General features: G+C 38.1%; 1 protein-coding gene across 5 annotated transcripts in view; it reads left to right on the top strand.

The window, feature by feature from the left end:
• RALGAPA2 (Ral GTPase activating protein catalytic subunit alpha 2) overlaps positions 1-26,639 on the top strand; it is a 172,336-nt gene that overhangs the window by 47,352 nt on the left and 98,345 nt on the right. For 3 of the 5 annotated variants that reach the window (XM_087961091.1, XM_087961090.1, XM_087961094.1), the window contains exons 13-24: positions 1,149-1,297; positions 1,927-2,038; positions 4,759-4,996; positions 6,442-6,606; positions 12,361-12,501; positions 15,011-15,178; positions 16,287-16,381; positions 17,529-17,607; positions 17,765-17,923; positions 20,647-20,840; positions 21,966-22,064; positions 24,502-24,657. In XM_087961091.1, coding sequence (XP_087817217.1) covers positions 1,149-1,297; positions 1,927-2,038; positions 4,759-4,996; positions 6,442-6,606; positions 12,361-12,501; positions 15,011-15,178; positions 16,287-16,381; positions 17,529-17,607; positions 17,765-17,923; positions 20,647-20,840; positions 21,966-22,064; positions 24,502-24,657 — 1,755 coding nt within the window. The remainder of the gene's footprint in view (positions 1-1,148; positions 1,298-1,926; positions 2,039-4,758; positions 4,997-6,441; positions 6,607-12,360; positions 12,502-15,010; positions 15,179-16,286; positions 16,382-17,528; positions 17,608-17,764; positions 17,924-20,646; positions 20,841-21,965; positions 22,065-24,501; positions 24,658-26,639) is intronic. The other 2 variants (XM_087961093.1, XM_087961092.1) reach the window with 1 other exon arrangement.

Here is a 26,639-nt window from a genome sequence, read left to right as displayed (position 1 = left end):
AGGGAGCTGGGCAGCAATTTCTTGGCGCGCGGTGGGGGTCTCTTTTGGCCGGCCCGATTTTTTTTTCAGAGGGGAATATCATGCCTGATTTTAGTTGATCAAGGCCTATTCCCATGATCATTACATCCTTTTTCAAGCTAACTTTTCAAGACAGTCACATGGTCACAGTTCACTTATGTAAAATTCTGTACTATAAGAGTCTGTTCATAAGCTACCATTTTCAGTTGTTTCATTGCATGATGCTCTAGATCAGTGATGGCTAACCTTTTCCATGTTGCATGCCAAAAGTGTGTGTGCGTGCGCTCGCGTGCCTGTACCCATGATGCAATGTGAATGCTACTCTCCCTGCTACTCTCCCTGCACATGCGCGTGTGATCCTCACACACCACATGCCTCTGCGCATGCGTCTTCCCCGCACATACGTGGCAGATACCCAACAATCAGCTGGCTGTTATTTAATATGTGTAAGGGACTGTGTGTTCTGACCCACGCCCTTTTCCAACAAATCAAACACAATCCAAATAGAACAGAAACCTTGTAATGCTTTTGCAAAATAATTAGCTGTGATAAGCACAAGCCTTGCCAAACTGTGCAAGACTTGCCAAAAGATAACAGACAAGAAATAATTTCCAATACAAGAATCTTCTAATGCAAACTCAGGATACTGGAATGTCCACAAGGCTGGAGTTTCAAAATGTCTTTGCCTTCTGCTTTTATCTTTTTGAAGGAGGGGCCATTACCTTGCAGCCTTACTCCTGAGTCGCCCGTGCTGTTGTAGCTACTCTTTCCTCTGAGCAATCCTGCGTGCACGCGCACTTGTTACAGGCTCCTCGAGAACCTCCTCATCACTGCTGCCAGCCCCCACAATCTCTGAAGGCAGTAGTCCACTCCCTAATGGTCCTGGCCCCTCACCTGAGTCCTCGGTCTCCTCAGCCATCCGCACCTGCTGCCGGCTAACCACAACACTGTGCTGTTTATAACTTATTGTAAGGGTGATGTTCTGTTTGTGAATAGATTAATTTAATCCTAAATGTCGTGAAGAATATATTGTTCAAATTATTCAAAATAACCTGAATAGATTCATATACCTTCTCTCTCTCTCTCTCCCCCTTTCCCTCTTCCTCCTCTCTTTCCTTCAAAATATAAAGGTATTTTTGACAAACTCTGCAAACATATTTTTATTGGAACCATGCAGTGAAGCCCCTGAACTTCTTAAAGAGCAGATAAATTCTTGCAGAGCAGTTTTGAGTATATATAGGCGCATGATAATGGAAGTTCCAATGAATAAAAAGACCTGGTATGTTTATTTGTATTGGAATGTATGAATGACTTTGGAAAAAGAGGAGGAAATGCTGCTTAGGAAACAATCAGACAAGAGAGGTAGGAGCTGGCAGTCGCTTAATGAACAGAGAAAGAAACTTTAGAAAGACCTGCCCAAATGGATCAAACTATTAATAGCGAAGGCAGGAGGTTTATGCCTTCATATTTGCAAGATTCTATTAATATAGCCTTACAATAAAGTAGAATTAGTTCATCTTGTCCTGTTTCCTATCTAGTTTTCCTGGGAATTCCACTGATAATTTGTTTTGTTTTCTAGGGAGAAAAACATATTGTTATAAGGCAGGATTATTTGAAATACATGTTTTTCATGACTGAACCAATAGAATGCTGTCAATTATTACCACTTCTATTGTAACTTTGAACTGTCACTAACTAAGTGTTGTAAGTCGAGGGCTATCCATATTAATTTTTTAAGTGTGCACAATCCTAATATTTGCTTCTCTTTATAACTTTTTCAGAGCTGTTAGAAGTACCTATGTCAGTAGTGTCAACATTATTATGAGAGAATGTTAAGATAAATATCATTAGCAAATTTTTATATTCATATAAAAATTGTGTGTGTGTGTGTGTGTATTTTTCTCCTAGGGAGCATATGTTACAAATGCTTCTTAGCATAACAGAGGCTGTCATGAGCAACTCCAAAGAAGATCAAATAAAGGATGCATTTGGTCAAAGTTTAGCGGGTTCACTATTTCGGGTATGTCTCATTTTTTTGTAGAGCAGTTTAAATATTGTTCAAGTGCTATAGTTAATTAATTAAATTTATATGCTGCCTGAGTCTCAGCTACACAGAAAATAATTGTATTGCAGAGTTATATTTTATAGCACAATATAGCAAGATATGGCAAGATCACTATTTGTCATACGTTTAGAAGCATATAAATGACAAGAACATTAAATGTTGGTAATATATGAGCTTCATTATTTAATATAGGTATTCCTTGCTTCATGAACCACAATTGGTCATCTCCATTGTTGAATGAAGTGGTCATTGAGTGATATGACTGCCCACGTGACTGCTTTGCTCAAAGACTGCAGTTCCAGTACTCACAGTTGAGGTTGTTAAGTGGAGGGAGTCTCATTTCAGGGAAGGAGGGTGCTTCTGGAGAGGTGCGTGGGAAAACTGGGATGCTCCACTCAGAAGGTGAAAAAGCTCTCTGTCTAAATGCAAGGACAATTTTCAGTCCCTGAGCAAAGAGACACTTGTGTGTGGCCTGTGCCAGGCATCCCAGGGCCTCCCCCACCTGCCTGAGGCATCTCACACTCTTACCTTATAATGCTCCCTCTCTGATCAGGAGCTTAAAATCCTGCTTGGATCTTGCCTTGGATCTTTCATCTCTAGGGACTTGCTAAAAGAGCTGCCTATTGAAGGATGCCACCTCTCCTTTGCCCCTGACAGGGAAGTCATGTGGAGCACAGAAATAGAATTCAAATCATCATGATCGGAGCTGTGTTTCTCAACTCTCCCAAAGGAGTTGAGCTCCCCTCCACATAGGGAAAGGAATCTTTCCTTGCATAAACTTAGGATCTGAATTCTGTTTCTCCATCCTGCTAAAGGAGTTCAGTTCTCCTCCTTGCGCAAAAGGGGACACTTTTGGCGGGATGGAGAAATGGAGCCCTGCTGTTTGGAATCTAAGCTCTATTTCTCCATCCTGCTAAAGGAGTTTCACTCCCCTCAGCAGGCAGCTCTTTCAGCCAATCCACAGAGACGAGGGAGTCCTCTCAGCAGGTAGGAGCAACTTGTAACCATCTCTGCCATTTTCCTCGTTGACTTTCTGGGGAAGCTGGCAAATAAGATTATAAATGGTGATCACATGATTGCAGGCTGCTTGGCAGCTATATGTAAGTGCAACAGGTTGCCACACACCCAGACTGAGATCATGTGACTGCAGGGGGGGCTGTGCAACATTTTACGACAGCTAGATGTGCTTTTCAGGCCCTAAAGCACCCTTTCCAAGGCCATCATAATTTTGAATCATTATTAAGCACCGTGTCTTATGTCAGTCACTTCCTGTAATTAAATTTGTAGTTTTAATACTGCAATATAACCAATGATTAGTTCTACGATTTTAGCACAGGGAACAGGAAAATGGAGGTGGAATAAATGACATATATGTCATGCTCTAAGACTGAAATAGTTTCACAAAACTAGACGGAATTTGTGTGAAATAACAATTTTGCTTCTCCACTAAATAAATTAGGGATAGGCTTATAGGTTTTGATCTTACGATATATTATATATTCAGAGATACAATTCTGGAAGTGGCCCAACTCTGCAACAGGTCTTTCTGTTGTCAGAATAAAATATTTTACAGTGGAAACATTATATTAACAGAATGGTTTGCAGAGTTCAAGTTAGAGAATCAATCTGAAATGACATTTTATTGGGGGGTTTGGGGAGAGGGGATTGTGTTTTTCTGTGTATTTGTGTTATTTCCTGGTTCTGCAAACTGCATCTAATAGATTGGGAAACAGAATCAAATAGCTTTTAAAAATGAAAAATACTTTTAATGTCATTTACTAGGAAAAAGTTAATAAAAATATTATTGTTTACTTAAAATGAAGTTTAACTCATAACCAGCAATTTCAAAATACAGATCAGATGCTGTATTCTGGGTGTTTTCCGATACTTAATTGCCCATATTGCATAATTCTTACAGAAGACAAATATTTGAAACATTTTAAACCTAAAAAAAATGAATACAAAACAAAATAATAGGAAACTGTTATGTGTTTGCATGGCACACTTCTTTGGTTTTCCTAAATATAATGTATTATATATCCCAAAGGTGCTTTTTTTCAAGAGACAACTGGACTTTCCAGAAAGTCCAGTTGCCTCTTCAAAAAAGCACCTTTGGGACAACCATGACCTGGATGACTGAGAATATATAGTATTCCATAAACTGGAATGATGCATCTACTTTGAATAATCTGGTATAAATGTATCTACCCTTTCCTTTCTTTAGAAATATGTACAAATAGTCCTTAACTTACGACCACAATTGAGCCCAAGATTTCAGTTGCTAAGCAAGACTGTTGTTAAATTATTTTTGCCCCATTTTATGATCTTTCTTGCCACAGTTGTTAAGTGAATGACTGCAGCTATTAATTAGTAAGCTTCCCCATTCACTTTGCTCCTCAGAAGGTCACAAAAGGAGATCCTATGACCCTGGAACACTGCAACTGTCATAAATACCAAGCATCTAAGTTTTGATCAGAATGCTGCAGCTCTCATAAGTGTGAAAAAACTCTCATAAGTCACATAAGTTACAATAAGTGCCATTGTAACTTTTGAACGGTCACTAATTGAATGGTTGTAAGTCAAGGATTACCTAGAAATAAGTTCATTTGAATTTCATTCAGTTGAAGATGATAATCCAATCAGCTGTCCATTTTTCCTTGTCTTTTTAACCACAGACTCTCATTGTGGCTTGGATCCGGGCAAATTTGAGTGTTTATATTTCTCGTGAGCTCTGGGACGAGTTGCTACGTGTGCTATCATCTCTTACAGATTGGGAAGAACTAATAATAGAATGGGCTAATATAATGGATTCTCTAACATCTGTTTTAGCAAGGACAGTATACGGTGTTGAAATGACCAACTTGCCACTAGATAAGCTAAGTGAACAAAAAGAGAAAATACAAAAAGGAAGAGGTAAATGATAAGGAAATGATTGAAATTATCTGTATGAAATGAGAAAAATAGTAAATGCTACTTATTTACTGAAAACAAATATTGCACTCCGATGCAATTTTATAGCTTATTCTAAATATATAAAGGGCTATTGTTTGAAAGGTCATGCAAGGAGATCATGTGTTTACATAAGGTCTCTAAATACTGATTTCCCCTAAAAAGTACCTATTTTATCTACTCAGTGGAATTTGAATTCTCCAACATGTATAAGTAGTTTATTTTATTGTGATCAAATTCAAAAGCAGATTATACTTTATTTCAATTCAAATCTAAGAAATGTTTATTATTTATTTATTATTTATTGCATAATTCTGGAATTCATGTGCAGCAGCACGTGGCTGCCAGCCTATTACTTCTGCTTGCTCACGGCTGCAACAGAGCAGGAGGCTGAGTGGTGTAGTGGTGCCATGGGTGTTACTCACTAGCCAGCTTCCCACTTCTCTGCCTGCCAGGGTTTGTGTCACAACTGTAGACTGTTTCCTCCTATTTAAACCTCACAAATGCAGCCCACCTGTAAAAAAGGTGGGAACGGATAGGGATGAGCTGGTCAAATATAGGAGGGAGAGTTGGATTGTGCAGATCAATTTCAAGTTGACTGATAGATCTGGCAAAGACTTCTATAACAGCTTTCTAATGCAGAAATAGCACAGCATTGTGTGTTGCAAGTTTGTTTTGTTTTGTTTGTTTGTTTTTAGTAATTCAGACATGAGATCTTTTCATTTACTATTTATAACTCTTAATGTGGGAAGTTACTCCAGACTTCTTACCGTCTTTGTTGCACCTTTGCACTCTTTCTAGATTTTGAACATCTTTTTATATTGTGATCAGAAATGGATGTAGAATTCTAAGTGTGGCCTCATCAGTGCAGTATAAAGTGGTATTATTTCACATGATCTTGAAACTAGCCCTCTATTGATGCATCTAGGACTGCATTAGCTTTTTGGGCAACTGCAGCACATTGCTGGATCATATTTAATTGGTGGTCTATTAGGATACTTCACAGTTGCAACTGTTGAGCCAGGTAGCACCTATTCTATATCAGATAGTGCGTTGTTTTTGTCTTGCCTATGTGTAAGCAAAAATCTGCTTTGGTTTAGCTTTTACTGTTTTTACTGACATGGTTAGCTATTAAATTCCTGCTTCAGCAGATTCTTACAAAAACTCAATTATTGAGGAAGCTTCATTATCTAATTATTCCTTAGTTCCATTCCTAAAATCAAATTTTGTTTACAGTTTTGGTGCTAGAAATCATTTTATTTGATTTAAATGACAGTTCCTGCTTAGCCACTTATATTGGAGATTAATCAGTTGGTTAACTGTCAATTAGACTTTCATTTACAATCTGGTCTTCTTGAATTCCCTAAGCACATTAAGGTTAATTTTGCTGTACATTCCATTATTGAAAGGTGGCATTTTGGACTCTCAAAAAGGAGCTGCAGTTGGAAGATCGTTTTCTTTGAGCTGGAGAGATCATCCTGATGTTGCAGAACCAATGAGATTTAGGAGCGCTACCACCTCAGGAGTACCAGGAATTGAGAAAGCAAGGAATACAGTGCGTCAGAGGACAACAGGTTAGAAACAGGCAATTTAGTGTTCCAATAATACAAATGTCAGTGACTTTTTTTTGAATTAATTTCTAACATTTCATATTTGTTTTGATTTGAGTTGCTTTTTAAACAATCTTGTTTTTGTCAGGGTTTCTACTGTATATATTTCTGCATATGAATTGTTTTCATTGCTCTGGGACTTTTCTAAATCTGGCAACCCTACCCTTGGCTTAGAATTTGTTTATCAACTAAATATTAGAGTCAGTGTTTCTGGTCCAATTAGTATAAAATACTTAACTTGGGTGGAGGTAGGAAGGGAAACTTTCTGTTTTGGTTATTCATTATTAATTATGCATTTTTAAATTGTAAGATGGTAGAAAATAGTTGGGATTGCAAAATAATTGAGATTTCACATATCTGTGTCTAAAAATAGTTGGATCATTCATATGATCGTCACGATGTCATAATTCGGTAGCACATACTTGGCTTTTTATTCTGGTTATTCAGTGGAGGGTTGCATTGCATTGATTGAAACAACCTTTGAAACCCCCCCCCCCCCCCCCCCCCCCCCCCCCCCCCCCCCCCCCCCCCCCCCCCCCCCCCCCCCCCCCCCCCACCCCCCCCCCCCCCCCCCCCCCCCCCACCCCCCCCCCCCCCCCCCCCCCCCCCCCCCCCCCCACCCCCCCCCCCCCCCCCCCCCCACCCCCCCCCCCCCCCCCCCCCCCCCCCCCCCCCCCCCCCCCCCCCCCCCCCCCCCCCCCCCCCCCCCCCCCCCCCCCCCCCCCCCCCCCCCCCCCCCCCCCCCCCCCCCCCCCCCCCCCCCCCCCCCCCCACCCCCCCCCCCCCCCCCCCCCCCCCCCCCCCCCCCCCCCCCCCCCCCCCCCCCCCCCCCCCCCCCCCCCCCCCCCACCCCCCCCCCCCCCCCCCCCCCCCCCCCCCCCCCCCCCCCCCCCCCCCCCCCCCCCCCCCCCCCCCCCCCCCCCCCCCCCCCCCCCCCCCCCCCCCCCCCCCCCCCCCCCCCCCCCCCCCCCCCCCCCCCCCCCCCCCCCCCCCCCCCCCCCCCCCCCCCCCCCCCCCCCCCCCCCCCCCCCCCCCCCCCCCCCCCCCCCCCCCCCCCCCCCCCCCCCCCCCCCCCCCCCCCCCCCCCCCCCCCCCCCCCCCCTCCTATATGGTTCAACCTCTAGTTGCTGTATATGTGTGCACATGTTTTCAAGTATGTAATTGGGTTCTTTAATTTTATGGAATATTCAAAGATTGTATGTATATAATGTAAAGGCCTTTGCTATTAAATTGCAAAATTATTGTGACTGGCAGGTTCAATGTTGTTATAAGTTATGTAGTTTTAAATACTTGGAGCTCTAAGAGTAAAACCAAAATTCCTGTAAAATCCATAACAAATACTTTTGCATTCTTTCAGTGTTCAAAAATGCTTGTAATTTTTCATCAACTTTGATTAGTAACATAACCTCTACTGTAAAATATATTCCTCTGATTTCCTCCCAGTTTTTTTTACAAGCTTTCAACTCCATATGCGGGGAGGGGTTTCACTTTTCTTCATTCATCTTTACTAATTGAAATCATGGCTTGTTTTAATAATGGTTTCTTGAAAAATCCAGGGGTAGTCTCCACAGAAAACTCATGTTTAGTTGTCCACTTCCCAATTATATCTTTGTTTGTCACACAAGGATGAAACACTTCATAGACCCCAAAACCTTTTAAAACGCCAGAGAATTCATTCTTCATAAGGACATAGGTTACTTATACAGATACTTCTCATAAATTCTTGCAAATATTTCTATATTTCTAAATGGAGGTATGGTCTATAGCAGGGGTCCCCAATCCCTGGGCCACAGATTGGTACTGGTCCAGGGCCTGTTAGGAACCATGCCATGCAAATGGCAGGCGAGCAAGTGAAGCTTCATCTGTGCATGCCCAGGATATAGGTTGCATGCGAAAATACCCCCACACACAAACCAGTCCATGGAATAATGGTACCAGAAAAGTTGGGGACTGTTGGCATACAGCATAAAAATGACTCTTTAGGCATTAAATGTGATACAAGTTGCCAGCTACTGACATTCTCCTTACCCCATCATACCTTTATCATGTAGTACAAAATTGTATGCATTGCAAAAGTTTGCAAAGTGAGCTAAGAAGAATTTCTTTTCTTAACACCAACTCTCTGACAAAAGTGTCCTGCCTGCAGCCAGAAAAAGTGCCCTGTCTGAAGCCATGCTAAGTAATACTAGGCCCTTTAGAATAAAGATTTACAAATAGTTTTTAAAATGGTTGGTAACATTTGCCTTCGGATGAACTGCAGCTAATATACTGGTTCAGTTCCATCTTATTTCTCTATTTTTGTTAGCTATAGCTACTTATAGTTAGACGAGATTGGTTTTATGACTCATCATGTAAGTCTTTTGGAGGTGTTTTTTCCCCCCGCAGTTTCAAAATTACAGCTTTATACTCAAAAAATAAATCCACTGGTACCTCTACTCTCTTAGTAGGCTTAATTTCCCTCTGTACTTTTTTCTGCTTCCATTCTGTCGGGAAGTTGGAGTAAGATAAGACAAGAACCTAGCATCTCCCATATGATAGGGTTTGTTCAATGGACAGAAACATTGTGCCCTGGAGAAGGCACACATTTGAAAAGCATTACTACGTAGAAGAAATTAGTTTTATTATTAACCACCTGTGTATAAATATGGTTAATGTTAGCTGTGAAACTTGTCCAGGAGCAAATTCTTTTCTTTTTCTCCACCATGATACAAGAACTTACCACTTATTGCTTAGCTTGGAAAACTATTGTATTAGATTCATGGTTCTTTACTATTGTCTCCTTTAGCTATGCTACAGGTAGTTAACAACCACACATTTAGTGACAATTCAAATTTGGAATAGCCCTGAATGAATGGTACTTGCAACCAGTTCTTAGAGTTTCAATTGCTGTAAAACTCCACATTCATATGATCACAATCCTGGCATCTGGCTTGCAATTATAATGTCACAGTTGCCTGTGATTGACTTTTTTTGTTTGGTGCCAGCTTCAAATAAGCAAAGCTAACGGGGAATCTGGCAAGAGGTTGCAAATATGAACCATGTGATGCCTCACTTAACAATGGAAATCAGTAATGCTAGAATTGCTGTCACTAAGCAGGACCTTCATGTAGCATGCTGCTTTATGACCACAATAGGTAGCAACAGCAATTCTGATCCTAATTGTCATTTTTAACTAAGGATTACCTGTATCGAGTTCTTGTGCACAACCACTCTCCATCTTTCCCAACAATGCTCCAACAATTTCATACAGCTTCTCAAGAAATAAAGGGACCTATTTTCTTCCTTCCCTTGGTAAATACCTAATTTGCAAATATTTCAGATAGCTCACCACTCTTCTGCGGTGAATATTCTGATAGAAGGCTTTCTCTTCACATCCAAGCCTCTTTTTATGACAGCATCAACAAATGCTTTTGATAGAATTTGGATTTCTCTCTTGAGTATTATTAGGATAAATGAGATATGATTCCTCTCCAAACGAAAACAAGAAGTTAATTATTTGGACCTTTGCAATTTTCAAAGCCTTACATTCAAACCCAGCCTTTGGAACAGAATTATCAGGTCACTGCTAACAGCATGATTATAGTTTTCTACATCAATAAATAATGTAGCATGCATCGTCTAAGCCTTTTCAGATGAGATTGATGCCTCTGTCCCTGGATAACATTTGTATGGTAGCTATCTGTCTCTTAGGGCCTGGCAACAGGAAAACTGATTGAACGGAACTGTTTTCACACTTCTATCTCTCATAGGTAGATCTGCATTTGTTGATAGCAAGGACAATATTTAATTTGCGAGAGATTCCCTTTATATATCTTTTCCCATTCACTCAGAATACTTTTTGTCAGCATTGCTGTTATAGGGAAGGAGCCCAGAACAGAAAATTCTGTGAGAGTTTATTTTCTTATAGTTAGTGAACCCTGGCACTTTCATCGCTAAGCGATGTGGTGGTTAAATGAGTTGCAATTGATTTTACAACCATTTTGTTGTAGTTGTTAAGTTAATCATGCTGTCATTAAGTGAATCCAACTTCCCCCATTGGCTTTACCAGCACTGTCATAAATCTGAACAGTTGTTAAGCAAATGGTTGTAAGTCAACACTACCAGTATACATACTTTTTTGATTTTGGCAAAATTTCTTTGAAAATGAAAGCACATGGGAACATGTAGGGATAATATATTAGATTTATATAATTAACATTATCATTTCTTCATAGCAATTGTTTTTTAAAATGTAGCCTGCTCGTTATACTCCAAATGGTTGTTAGTCTATGTGTTTAAATGGCTTCCCCTTAATCTGTTTTCTTTCTGTCCTTCAGCTAGCGTCAGAGGGTGGTACCAAGACTGAATTACTGCTCGCTATTTTGTTGGATAATGACTATGTCCACATTTCTGTAACTTAGAACAGTTCATTCTTTAAAAAAAAACCAATTTTGGAACACTAAGAAACTTGAACTAATAAGGGTCAAAATTCTAATGTTGTTCTATGTTCAGAATACTCAAAAGTGCCATTTAAAGTCTAATTATTTTACACCACTCCCAATGCAGTTTTTCGGCCAAATGTTTAGACTCGATTGGGCATCTTTAGCCATCTTCCTTAAGAACCTTGGATAGGCAGGTTATTTGATGGTGTTAAGCAGGGGTGTCAAACTGGATTTCTTTGAGGGCCGGATCACCATTGTAGTTTGCTGTGGGGGGGGCGGGGAGCGGGGGGAGATGGGATGGATGCCTCCTGCAACATTCTGCCAGCCAAAATGGGGCACGCCTGCAGCCCCCTCTGCCCCATTTTTGTCCTGAATGGCCTCCAGCACTTTGCCAGCCAAAACAGGTTGAGGGGGGGGTCAGTGTGTGGCCCCCACTACGCTTTGTTTTCAGCATCCATAGCCTTCAGCAGCACTCTTCCAGCCAAAAAGTGCCCTGCGTAGGACCCATGAGGCTCTGTGCAGCCCATTTTTGGCCAGCAGAATGCTGCTGGAGGCTGGGGAAGCTGAAAACAGGCCGAGCAGGTGGGCTGAGTGGGGCCTCCATGCGGCCTGTTTTGGCTGACAGCGTGCTGCAGGAGACTGGAGAACCCCAAAATAGATTGTGGGGGGCGCATGCGGCCCTCCAGCAGCCTGTTTTGTCCAGTAGAGGCACTGCAGGCCAGGCCTTTGATATTTCTAGGCCAGCCCCACAGGCCTTGAGTTTGACACCCCTGGTGTTAAGTATTAAATTGTTGCAGGATGTAAGCTGTTCCAAGTAAAGCTGTCTTTGTAATTGACTGATTATGATTTTGTCAATGCTGATATCACCATGGATACTATCTTTACTCTTTTGCCACAACTCTTTTGTTGCCATCTTCTTACAGATTTCTAGATGATGATGTAGCCATTTTCTCTACAGTAATACAATGTGCAAGCATAAGATGTGCTTTTTATAGAATCAGTAACTCAGAGAAATAAGGGTGATGAGCAACATTAATGATACAGAAGCTCCAAAAGCAAGATTTTCTTTCTGTCCTCTAGTTTTTTTTCTAATAAACTGTCTTTCTAAAAAAAATCTTGAATATTGGAAAGAGATACACTTTATAGAATTTCTTCTTTTTTACCTTAATGAATTGTATGTGCACAGCATTCATGTTTATCAGATTCTAAGCCTGTTTTTCTATGTGGAAAAAACATCATTCTGCTAAGTACATTAAAATTATTCTTTTACTTCTATTAATTTATTTTTCCCTATAAGCAAAGCGAAGCCTGTCTATCAACAACTGTGCTCGTCTCTGTGAGGCTTTGCCAGCCACTAAAAGTGTGCCTCTTCTCCTTCATACTGTGAGCTCTCTCTTGCCTGATATCTCTTACACTTCTTACTCTTGCACTTTTTCAGGTATGATATTATACAGTTGTTATAATTGAACAAGATTGTATTCTGCTTTATTTTACCGTATCTTACATACAGCATCCTAACATTACATAATATTGTATTTTAATTGAAAACATTGGTGTTTTTCCAAGTATGTCAGAAAGTAAGCATTAACAATCTGAAATCTTGTTTAGATAAAGCAGTTTCCCAGGTTTCTTTGAAACTGAAACCAAAATCTTTTCTGGACATATACCAATTTCCCTTGAACAATACTCACTTGTCACTGAGTATATATACACATATATGTATACAGAGTATATGCTTTTATACTGTGAGAGACTTAATTGCTTACTTTAAATATAGCAGTTGGTTAGACTTCTACAATATTCTCAAGTTGTTAATAATTGTTGGGAAGTACAGTATGAATGAGATAAATCCACACTACTTATTCTTGACACCTCCAGTATCTCTCTATGCAGCTAAATCAGCAGCTGATTTTTCCAGCTCAGGGGAGATCATATCATGGGTACACATCTGTTCCAATTCCCTTATATCTTTAAGTTTCCTTTCAATTTGGCCAACTGTATTTGAGAAAATGAGGAAAGAGAATTAACCATGATTCTAGTTCCTAATCTTGATACATTTTTGTATAGAATTGGAATTGGATAGATAGCCTGCTAAGAGAGTACTGGCATTGTCCACTGATGAACCCATGTTTGTCAACCAGAGGACAATCATCTTAGCAAGATGAATTTATTTTAAGAGGAAGGGTAAATGGGACATGCACATACTTTATTTGTTCTGCTTCTTTTGGAGGCAAGTCTTCACTGTAAGATTTCCAAGCTCTACCACAAACAGAGCGATCTAATGATACCAGAGATCTATCAAAAGATGACTGATATCGTAAGCCCTCTTTGCACCCTCAAGTTCTGCTTCCATTGTTAAATCATCCAGTCCTTGCTGCCATCTCCGCTGTCTCTCTCTTTTCAGGGATGCTACCTGCTGCTGGACTCAAAAATGCTTTTGTTAAGACTGATATGGCAGAAGCATTGAGTTCATTGATGTGATTTTATTTTCCCATTAATACCTTCCAGAGTAGAGTAGAGTAGAGTAGAGTAGAGTAGAGTAGAGTAGAGTAGAGTAGAGTAGAATAGAATAGAATAGAATAGAATAGAATAGAATAGAATAGAATAGAATAGAATAGAATTCTTTATTGGCCAAGTGTGATTGGACACACAAAGAATTTGTCTTGGTGCATATGCTCTCAGTGTACATAAAAGAAAAGATACATTCGTCAAGAATAACAAGGTACAACACTTAATAATAGCCATAGGGTACAATCTACAATCAAATCAAACTAGGAAACAGTCAATATAAATCGTAAGGATACAAGCGACAAAGTTATAGCCTTACAGTCACGAGGGGGATGGGATGGGTGATAAGGAGTGATGAGAAGATTAACAGTAATAATAGTGTACACTTTGTAAATAGTTGGACAATGTTGAGGGAATTATTTGTTTAGCAGAGTGATGGCGTTTGGGGAAAAACTGTCCGTGTGTCTTGTTGTTCTGATGTGCTGTGCTCTGTAGCATCATTTTGAGGGAAGGAGTTGAAACAGTTTATGTCCAGGATGTGAGGGGTCTGTAAATATTTTCACAGCCCTTTTTTTGACTCATGCAGTATACAGGTCCTCGTTTGAAGGCAGGTTAGTAGTAATTGTTTTTTCTGCACTTCTAATTATTCTGTATATTATATATCAGTTTAATATATTCTTATTTGCTTTCACTTTATGGGTAAAGTAAAGCATAGATACCAGAGCAAAGAACAGGTTACAATGTGTATAAATGCAGAATTCAATGTAGTTAGTACTTTTAAGTGCACTTTTTTATAAAAGCTGCCAGTAGGATTTGAATTATAGATAGCTCTGGGTAATATTGAGACATACTCTGTCTCATGGTAGCGTAACTTTTAGTTTATATCTCAGACAATCAAATATATGTCAGCAACAGTTTTCAGCCTTCATTTTCCCATTATGGTATTCCAGCTATTCTTGTAGTTAATAGCCAGGCTGTACTTCTAATGACATACAAGGATATCAGATTCATAATTAGAAATGTTTTTATATCAATCAATGTACAAGTATTTCTTGCACACAAAGATATATTTTTTTTAAAAAAGGTAAATGAAACAAAAGCTGATATTTGAAATTTCTTGACAACTATCATATTTTTTACATAAGGGAATTCATTTTGTTTGAATAAATTAATTTTGCTGAGAAGAAATAGTGTTCTGATAAGTTCTTAATACTTTTAGATATCCCTTCATACTTCATATCATAGAACATTCCCATCTCAAGTCAATAGTACAATGGCTTAAACTGTATTATATGTTTACCTTGTGCTAAGTGACAATGTTTTATATGTTAGTTGATAATAAGTATGTAAATATTTTAATAAGTCAAAGATCTTTATTAGAAATAGATATGGACATTTTAAAATCGTAATTGATAAAACTTTTATATTAATCCCTACAGAAAGTGAACAACATGATCTATCAGAAAATGGATCAGGAATTGTGAATCAGCAACCGGTAAACTTATTGGGAACAGAATATAACAGTCCTTTTTCAGACCTGGATCAATTAACTCGAAGCAGTAGTACCTCTGATATTAGAGATCAATGCAGTTCTGATATTTTCCAAGGTAATCTAGGAATACTTTGAGAAAGAATTATTTTCATATGCTGTATGTAACAACATCTGAAACATTATTCATGCCATATACTAAATTTACTTACTATATGCCATTTTCTGTCTTCTGTTATTTACAGTTCTGTCCAAGCGTTTTAAAAATACAGTTTATTTATTAATTTTTATAGTAACAATGGTTTAAAAGTTCATTTTTTACATTTATATTTCATTAAGACTGATAGCAATTTTTAATTATAGCCCATTTATATAAAACATACACTAACATTATAGAATTACTCATATTTAAACAGATTTCCTTTCATTGGAGTAGAAATATCCCAGTTTACAAGGCAAAAACCCAAGATATAAAAAGCAAAACAAATCAAAATTTTATTACAATCATATACCAACATATATATTATTATATTTTTATCTCACCTTTTTAATATATTGTATAACCGAAGATGGCAAAGAACAGTCCTCTGAGATGGATTGGGCTGAGAGAGTGTGTCTGGTCCAAAGTTATGCAGCTGGCTTTCCTGGCCTTCTGGTTTCTAGGCCAACACCTTCATCTCTACATCAAACTGACTCTTTGAAAAGGATGCCAAAACAGAAGAAACATTTTAATCAGCCATGTTATAAATGACTTTTTATAAATCAGCATCCTTAATATTTAGCAGGTTTGCAGTCATTTGGAAACCATTACATTATGCAAGATCTCAGTATTCAGTGATCATATATTTTATGTAGTATTTTTGAAACGCCAGAAGGCAATAACTGCTGTGTTTGAAAGCCAGCTCTTTTCCTAAATACATAATGTGACTTTGCAGTTTGCAAAGTAACTAACCTCAGTACTAATTACTATTTTTTTTTAAAAAAAACCTTTAAAAATGAATACACTACATTTTATTTATATATTTATGATCATTAATATTTATATATTTATGATCAATAATTAATTAAATAATTAATATGTTTAATGCATGCTGTTAAGTTTATTATGTAAATATGCACACATACATTTTTATAACATAAAGTTGTATATTTTAAATAATAAAATAAACATATTCAAATAAATTTATTAATTTTGTAATCCATAACATTTCACTCATACTTCACAGTTAGAAAAACAGAGAGTTCACAAAATTTAACTTCAGGATCCAGATCTGTTCAAAAAAATAAGGAGACCATGAATAAGGAAAGTACACTACAAGAAGTAAGTACAAATAGGATCACAATGTATATTAAAATAAGACATGTTTAAACTTCATTATATTAAAATAATGTATTGTGCTGTTATGCTATGTTTTATGTTAACAATGGACAATGTAAATAATGGAAACATGTGAAAAAATGTAGAACTAAGAGAAATATAAAATATTTTTTTATATCTTAGGGTTTCCCAAAGTATATGGAACATATTCAGTTACAGAATAATGGTGAAGTTTAAACTTTAATTTATTAAATATGTATAACCATAGCCCACAAAATACATTAACATTACAAATATTTAAAGTAGAATTAAAACAGAACTTAATACAATACTGACCCATACCTACCATGGTTTAATTTCCATTTATTTAGATAAACCTTTCTGCAGTTAATGTAAGTAGGGTTACAGCCTATAGTTGTTTAAAATAAGATGAAAGATTTTTTTTTTAAATCACCTGAACTGAGAGAGCCCACATCTTTTCAATATATGTCTCACAGGCTGATAAATATAATTAAAGATATAAAAGCTTATTGGGTAAATGTTCAGTCTGAAAAGGGAAGAACAGGAATGCGTAGCTATCTACCCTCCATCGCTGTTGAAGGCATAGTTTGCAGTTTTAAAATTGAATGTTTGCCAGGCTAGGTGAATTAAATACTTCTTTAATGGTTCAGTTTTAGACTGCTGCATCAGGGCCAGAACCCCTCATCAGCATATACCTGGACTGGCCCCAATAAGAAATCATGCCTTTCCTATTAAAAAATCATTGCTGTGAAAAATATACAAAAAGTTTTAAAACTCTGTTTCATTGCAATTAGATAATGTTGGGTTTGACAAGAACAGAATTTGACACCTTACAGCAGCTAAACATAGTGTTATCAGTTCTCTTTTTTTTTACATATACAGACATTTACATGTCCTTTTTTCTTTTATTTTTTATCCCTGTTAATTATTTTAACAATTTTTACTGTCCTTTTCATCTCTGACCATAGAACAAATAAATGAAATCAAATAATTAAGGCATAATGTCTAATATTATAAAGTTTATACAATAATAGTGTGTAAAATTGATCAGTGCTTTGAAGGAGACAACTTACCAAGCTATATTGCTATTATATTAATATGTAAAACATTTTTTCACAAAATCATACAGGCAAGCAACATTGCATCTGAATTAAATCTTAAGACAGACGTACCCCAGTTACATGGAAATCAGAAAGAGAAAGAAAAGTGTGAGTTTTTCAGAAAAATCACTTTATTGAAATGATTGATGAAATAGAATATACTGATGTCACCAGATTCATATAGTAAAACATTTTCTGTTTTAATTACTTCAGTCATATTTTCAGATTGTATTACTATATTTTATATATCACTTTTTTTATTTAGGTGAAAGTATTAGCAGTGATACTTCTATTGGATACAGTAATGAAATGGGCATGAGTTTGGCTTCCTGGCAAACATGTGAAGAAAATAATGATATCTCCATGCATGCAGACATTTCTGACGATCCAGATGCCCATCAGTGGTTGGTTACCAATTTCTCAGGTATGCAGTCTTAAAAGGGAAAGATAAGCTGAGTGGATATTAATCATAACATTACACTTCAGCTAAGGAAACTGAGTTATGAAATGGTTGAGCTTTCTATCATCTTGTTTGTAGATAAAACAAAAGACATGACATCTTCATTCATTCATTCCATCCTCAGAGCCTTACACCAGCTCTTCTGCTTTGCCTTCCCTAGTGATTAGTCCTTTCACTTCTTCTCAGACATGGGAACATATATGGTATTGTCCAGAGGTGCTATTCAACCGGTTTGCACCTATTCGGGAGAACCGGTAGCAGTGATTTTGCGTGGGTCGCAAAACTGACAGCGACCCCTGGCTGGCCATGCCCCTGAACTGGGTCGCCTGGTCACCCGCTTGTCCCAGTCGCTCTCCTAGCTTTCCCTACCACGTGGTGGCCATGGCGCAGCTCAGACAGATGTCCCAGGGCTGCAGCTGCTACACATGCACTATGCATGTGCAACAGCCCCGGGACATCCGTCTACCTGCCTGCCCTCCCGGAGCACATTTTCTGCCTTCTCCCGGCTGATGTGCCTCTTCCAGCCCAGCCCTGCCCGGCCAGTCAGCAGGTAGGTGGGCGGGCGGATGTCCCAGGGCTTCTCGCCGCCTTTGTCCTGATATGCCTGCAGCAGCCCCTCGGGCCGGCTAAGCCGGGAGCCGCCGTTCACAGGCTTCTACTCTCCCGTGCTTGGTCAACACCTCTTCACCTTGCCTGAAGCGGCTGGTCCTCCTGCCCCTAACTCTCCCCTCCCTCGCCTGGCCTGAGAAGGTAAGGGTGACGGCAGGGGATAGCGAAGTGGCCGGGTCCCTATCTTCCCCTCTCCCCCACTCTGTGTGTGTGTGTGTGTCTCCCTCAAAGCCACAGCTGGGCTTTCCTTGGTGCTCTTTGCTATTTTCATTTCTTCTTTTTGGAATCAAGACTGGCTGAACAAGGATCGCCAGCCGCTGCTGGAAGCATCTCTTCGGGTGACCCATCTCCCCCTCCCCCTCCTCTTGCAACTGGCAGCTGTGGCAGGGCCGGGAAGATGGTGTGCACACCCAAGGAGGAGAAGGAGGGGGGGATGGGTTACCCGAAGAGATGCTTCCAGCACGGCTGGCGATCCTTGTTCAGCCAGTCTTGATTCTAAAAAAAAGAAATGCAAAGAGCAAAGAGCACCAAGGAAAGCCCAGCCGTGGCTTTGAGGGAGAGACACACAGACACACACACGGAGAGAGAGTGGGGGGAAGAGAGGGGAAGATAGGGAAGAGCGCTTGGCCACCCGTGGCTTTGAGAGCGAGAGAGAGAGGGGAAAAAGAGGTAAAGAAAGAAAAAGAGGGAATGAGAGAGGAAACGCTCCTTGACATGAGTGATGTCGGGTTGGCCATGCCCACCCAGTCACATGACCACCAAGCCACGCCCACCAAATAAGCCACACCCACAGAACCAGTAGTAAAAAAAATTGAATTCCACCACTGGTATTGTCATATTTCTTAAATGCCTAAACTGTATTAACTTTAATATATGTAATAGAAGAGCGAATGTCTGTATATGTGTAAACTTTTATTTTTGCATATACTTTTCCATTGATACAATAATACCCTCCAAAGTGAGATGTAGCTGGCATACCTTGATTGGTTTTTAGGTATAGGATCAAGGTGTTTTTTTCTCCTGGGAATTTTAATCAGTGTGTTAATGTTTAACATGCTGATGTTCATAAACATTTTATTCAAGCTGCTGCATTTAAGGTTTTATTATCTTTATCATCTACATTTTTCTTATTCTACATTTCAATTGCTCTAGAAGTTTGTATGATTTTATTCCAATATAACTAAATGGGAAACCCGGTTTCTTTTTTTTTTAAATTGTTTTTATATCATCATTATAAAATATGTATATAATTTCAATAAAGTATTTAAGCATTATTGATGGTATAAAAGTCTATTTTTATACCTTCACAGTTAGAAAAAATGAAATTTATATCTTTGTATCTTGGTTTCTAATTTACCCCTGTAAAAGTTTATATTGGCTGTGTTTTATAATGTATTCTATCTATGGGAATAATTCTTGCTTAAATTTGGTTAAACTCATCAGATGTTTAACCAAGTTTAAAGCAAGAATGGTTCTCATAGATAGAATACATTATTCAGCAATAACATATATGTTGTTAATTTTTCCATTCTTGTATATTCTCTGAGTTTAAGTTCCCAATCAGATATTGTTACAATTCTATCTTTCTTCTAGTTTTGGACAACATTTAATAATTGTTTCAATAAGCATAAATATCAGTAAATTATGATGTTTTCTGGGATTACAGCTAGTAAGAAAAATGTGATTTCCAAACTTCATTAGAAAAGGAACTATGACACCAATCATAAATTGAGCTTGTGACTATTCCCTCATCTCCAAATGCTGTCTTTGTAGTGTCCTCATGAGGAGCAACTGTCTGGAGCTGAGTGATCTCCTGTCCTCTCCTTATTCAAAGAGCCGGTCTACTCACTGGCTTTTGTGGAGCCATCTTCAGTCCACCACTTTTTCCTCCAAAGTCCCAAAAAGGATATTATGAATGTTTCTTTCACATAAAATGTTGTGTCCATTTTATCATGCAGTATTTTTGTTTCTTCTGTATTTCTGTTTTTTTTTTTTTAATTTAAATAAATAAAATTTGATACTTTTTCTCTTTTTGCACACACGTTAAAAAAGCTAATTGAAACCATTCTTTCTTCTAGACAGCAATGAATTCCTTGCTGATGATTGTAGCATAATTGCTGGTGGCACTCTTACTGGATGGCATCCTGACTCTGCAGCTGTACTATGGAGAAGAACATTAGGAATTCTTGGAGATGTAAACGATATCCAGTCTCCTAAAATACATGCCAGAGTTGTTGAATATCTCTTTGAGTTATGGCACAAATTAGCAAAGGTGAGGTTGAACGTTATGGTGAATTTACTGGAGATAAGCAAATAAACATTGTATAATATTCAAATCAAATGAAATTTTTAATATTTTAAAATACTCTTAATAACCCAATTTATTAAGTCTTCAACGGTTGATTAGGCTGCCGGAATTCTGTTGGAATGAAATAAATGTTTTAGCTGATCCCTAATTTAGAGTTCCTGAAAAAACATTAATAGAATAATTTAACGGTAGAAATAATATGAAAATGATATGTTAAAATTAATAGATTATAGTAGATATGCAATATTAAGGGATAATGGTGGATTCAAGTTATTGTTATGACTATTCATAGCTTCATAAGGTTCCCCTCTTACATTAAACATGTGCTACTTAGCCACAAGTTAATCTTCATGGCATGATGAAGGCCATACTCCCAAAATGAGCACGCATTTGGAAAGTTTCAAGCTGTCAAATGAATGTCTTGACTATCTGCAGTAAGCCACCCAAAATGCACATAAGTAACCTCCCCCCCCGTTAAAAAAACAGGCTAACTTGCTAGATGTAGTCCCAAAGCCAAACATTTTGGAGCCCTGTATTTTAGCTAGTGTGATGATATAATTAGCAAACAAAATGTTGCTGAAGAATTATATGGTCTCCAATAGCAGACATTTGCTGAACAAATAAACTGGACTAAATAAGGAATAAATGAACTAAAATCCAGCAATATCTAGAACGCGATGGATTCTCCACCATTCTACTAATGTGTTTAGGGCAATTTTAATGTATATTTCTTTGTGACAAGCTAATGGAACTTGTTCCATAGAAAATGATGTTTGTGCTGTCCAGAACAATGTTTGCAAATAACTCCTCCAGTTTCAGAACCCTGTTCATCACAGAATAATGATGAAAACAGGCAATACAAGAAATACATATTTAATATTCCATTGATTTCCTGTAAAATAAAACAAAGAAAGAACATGCATAGACCATCTCATGTCTTGGTCTCATCAGCTAAATTTATTCAAATCAACTAGAAAATAACTTTGAGAAACAATATTTTGCATGTAAATGTTTAAGAACAATGCAACTAACTTTATGAGGCTGATGAAATTTAAAACACTTAAATTGTTTCTTGTTTATTTGTTTTAGATAAGAGACAATCTAGCAGTAAGTCTGGATAACCAGTCTACTCCATCCCCTCCTGTTTTAATTCCACCACTTAGAATATTTGCATCATGGTTGTTCAAGGTAAGTTGTTCATTTGCTTTTGCATGAAATGCAAACAGTTTATGGATAGACTTGGAATAGAGGAAAAATATTTTATTGCCACACAAGATGCCCTGCTTGGAATTTTCCCTGTTTTTAGTCTTTTGTGTTCCAGGTAAAGAAAGTCAGAAACATTTTGAATAGTCCATAAGAAGTGTGCATGACAGAGAAAATGTGTTTCTGTTTTAAACTGGGTAAAGTAGCCTTACTCAACATGTTCTGAGTCAGCTGTATCCTAATAAAGGTACTACTCTGTCATATTGAGTGATCCATGCTCCAAACAGAAAACTCCTCACAACTTTCTGAATCTTCCAACCAGATAATATAATGAGAACTTAAAAGACCTCCCAAAATAGTTGGAGTAGGAGCTGACTGCTTCTACCGTGCAATCTAAAAAAAAATGGGCATATTTTGTTAAAATAAAATAAATTTTAATTTATTTTTATTAATACCCAATGGAAGCAGCAGTTGTAATATAATAGCTTTTTAAAAAAGTGGAATACTTACCACAAATCCAGAAACCAATCTATTTGTATGAGGTTTGATTTGAAAAAAATAAGAAGTTCAATTATTTCCTTAGTTATACCAGTTCCAATGAAAATATACTGCTAACCACTGTAGCATGAAGATGATATTCTGTACTCAAACGAAAAGTTAACAAAGCCAATACCTGTACAGGTAGTCTTCAACTTATGACTACAGTTGAGCCCAAAATTTCTGTTGCTCAGCAAGACATTTGTTAAGTGAATTTTGCCCCATTTTATTACCTTTCTTGTCACAGTTGTTAATTGAATCGCTGCAGTTGTTAGGTTAATAACACAGTTGTTAAGTGAATGTGGCTTCCCTATTGACTTTACTTATCAGAAGTAAAAATGAATTTTGATCACGTGACTATGAAAATGCTGCAAAGGTCATAAGTGTGAAACACAGCCATAAGCCACATTTTCCAGTGCCATTATAACTTTGAATGGTCACTAAATGAACTGTTGTAAGATGAGGACTACCTAATTAGCTTACTGCATACATGTAACCTTGTACTTTATCTAATGTCTAGCTTTGTGTGCAAGAAGGTATACTATAGAACAGGGGTCACCAACCTTTCAGACCTCAGGGATCACTAAATTCCTAAATTTTAAATCCTGTGGATCACTAATATGATCTGCCTAATGACCAGATGGGTGGGCGTGGCAAGGTGATCATATGACTGGGTGGGCGTAGCCAACTCAATCTCACAACGAGGTGTGCCAAACTTGTCTCTATTCACCCCTCCCCTCCCAGCCACTCCTTGCCTTCCTACCTGGGCTCCTTAGGGCCCCAACAGGAAGCAGTTGTTAGAGCTAAGCAGCCACCATGAGAAAGAGTTGCAAAACAGCAGGCTCAGTTCAAATTGGATCTGACCAAGAACGAGATTCAGCAGAGGCACCTCACTGAGGACTACGAGCATAGGCTTTCCAAGCAGAAGGAAGACCTGCGGGAGTGCAAGGCCAGGTGTGCAAGGCACCTGGAGGCTCAGAGGGCTGAGATGGTCAGCCAGTTCCAGGCCATGATGCAGTCCCACTGGAACAAGGCCCTCTGGCTCTTCGCCACCTTCCTTCCAGCCTTCGCTCAAAGCCCTGCACCAGGAGGCTGAAGCAGACCCCAAGTTCGAATTTCTGGCCCCCTTTGACCTACACAAAAAGACCCCGAAGGGGGAGACTCTGCAGCAACACAAATGTTCATTGCATGTATCTGGCCCAGGGGCCGTAGTTTGAAGACCTCTGATTTAGTGTAATATAAAAAATGCAAATAATTTTTCTGCAGACCACCAAAATTTTCTCATGGACCACCAGTGATCCACGGACCACCAGTTGGTGACCGCTGCTATAGAACCCAACATATACGTGCATATAAGCCATAAATCGTACTTTCCCCATAACAAAGATTTTAAAAAGATAGTTGTGAACATTTTTCTTACTATGTGTAGCCTAAGCTTGGTTATACAGAATCACATATATGGAAACAGTGCGGCATGTTTTGTGTGTTGTGACCTCAGAGGCAATGGATCCTGCTTATCCAGGCAAATCAATGATTTAGGCTTAGCCATTGGCCTGTGTGAATGGTAGTGGACCACAGGTAGGTAGGAATTGTGGGGACTTGAACAGATTTGCTGAAACCTACTATTGGGAAGGAATATATAAAACTTGTATCATGCTTTGCATTACTGGAGGCTTGCACTAGATATAAAAATGTGTCCATTTATGAATTAATGATTTAAGATTAACAATTTAATTTGTTTTCTTTTGAGTCTTTTAAAAATGTTTCAGATTAGCACCAGAAATAGAATCAAAACCACCCTGGTGAGGATATTCACATATTTTAATATATGATGGTCTGGTTATTTCAGAGTTCACAAATGATTTAACAAAATATTTTTTTTTAGGCTACAACTTTACCCGATGAATATAAAGAAGGAAAGATTCATGCCTACAAACTGATATGTGCTATGATGACAAGACGTCAAGACTTTATGCCAAATCCTGACTATCTGGTGCATTTTTATCTTATCATGCACATTGGCTTAAATAATAAAGATCAGGTATTAATGAGATAGTTCTAATTTTAAAACTGAATTGCACTAATTAATACAATTTGTATAATTTGGATCATAAGAAGTTTTGTAAATGAAAGGAAATTCTGAAGTGGATTGAAATGAGGCTAAGGGGAAAAATGAATAGAGAAAAGACAAATAACATTTTTTCCGACATAGGATACAGCCTTTAATAGAAGGGCTTTCAACCTCAATCCATTTTCACTTCATTTCTTACCGAAACCTGGTCGTTCTAGATATCCCTAGAGCTTTTGGTTGCTAAGGAGATTTTAGTTCTTTTCCAGAAACAGCAGTGCTTCTTCAGTCTCACTTTGCCTGGAGAAGCCAAAATGGGTTTCCACAAGCAACGAAGAAACACAAAGCCTATAATTTTGTGAGAAGGTTAAACTGATGGGACTAGCCATTTGTCAGAACTATCTAACAATCACAGAAGTTTTCTGGTTTACTTATTATTTGTTTGATTTTATTCATGAGAGGATTGCCAAACTCATTTTTTTTAAGATTACAACTTTAGCAGATGAATGTAAAGAGAGAAAGATTTAAGGGGCTTATAGTGTTACAAACTTTGAGAAAGCCAGTCTTAGATTATAGAGGTGTCAAAAGCATCTGATTGAATTCTTCTGGATGATTTCCAAGTTTTAAGGCCTAAAGATGTGAACTAGATACTTGACATTGCTCAGCAAAAGACCTGCCCAGTTATTCTTTACCCATTACAATTTATTCAGAAATTCTGCCTTATTCAGATATAAGATATTTGAATATCAGATATATTATACAACTAAATATCTCTGTTCATGAGAACCAATTATAATTTGTGATGGTGGGAACTTTTGCAGGGTTTCTTCCTGGGAGTACCACAAAAGGATCCTAATGCTTTTTTATTATGCTTCCAATTACAGATTTAGAGTGGTTAATTTCAATGCTTTGCACTTTCTGTTAACTAGTTGATCAATCCATTTTTTTTTTTAATAAAATAAAACAGTTTTCCATTCATGCAAAAGAGAGCAAGAGCTATATGAAAAGACCAGGGAAGGGGGTCAACACCTAGGAAAGAAGCAGAATCAGTTGGAACCATCCAGCAGAACACAGCATTTTACGCTGCCTCCCCCAATGTACATCAGCACACCCTATATTGCTTGCACACATCTTGAAGCAGGATTTTAGGGAAAACACAATTTTCATGCATTTTTAGCTCCCCTGCAGTTTAATACTGAATTACAGCTAGAGGCATGTGAACATGTGCTTGGGAAATGGTTAGTGAGCTATCCTTGCCATGGTTAGTGAGCTATCAGGGCAAGATTTGATTTTGGGCTTGGCAAAGTATTGTAGTTTTCTTGGAAATGAGAAGGGAGTAGAAGTAAAGAAGCTGTAATTGGAACCAATTATTGCTAATTTGTGTAATCCCCTCAGTATTATATGTAATGTAATCTTTTGTAAGAATAGAATGCTCAGCTGGATCTAGGAGTTATAAATTTGGTCTTACAGAGAATGATCTTAGCTTCATTATAAGAAATCCCACGAGAGCATTCCTAAAAAAATGGATCCTGTGAAGATCTGAATAAATATAAGTAGAATGGATTTGATTTACATCAAATTGATTTAATTCATAATTTAATTCACTAGTCAGGGAGAGCCAATTTAATGTTTAAAATCAATTCATTTACCAAGAATATTTTGCAATCATCATTTCTAGTAAAAGTGCTTGTTTGGTACAGTATGAATACAATGGTTTATTCATGTATGTGTGTGTATACAATTTTTGTCAGATTTTTAAAAAATCATTTTATATAGAATTCAGAATATTAATAACTTAGCAGTTATTAGCTAAGTTATGTAGTTGTGAAGACATTAGGAGATGAAGCACTTCCAGTTGAATTATTTGTGGATATTTGAGGAATACATTTGCTATGTTATAACAGCATAATCCCCAGCTGCTTTTAAATTGGCTTGTTCTGACTAATTTTCTTCAG

The sequence above is a fragment of the Notechis scutatus genome, chromosome 3 (assembly GCF_049901735.1).
Source record: "Notechis scutatus isolate UNSWTSFEM ecotype Mainland chromosome 3, rNotScu1.2, whole genome shotgun sequence".
NCBI classification, from domain to species: Eukaryota; Metazoa; Chordata; class Lepidosauria; order Squamata; family Elapidae; genus Notechis; species Notechis scutatus.
This window is presented reverse-complemented; position numbering and strand designations above follow the sequence as displayed.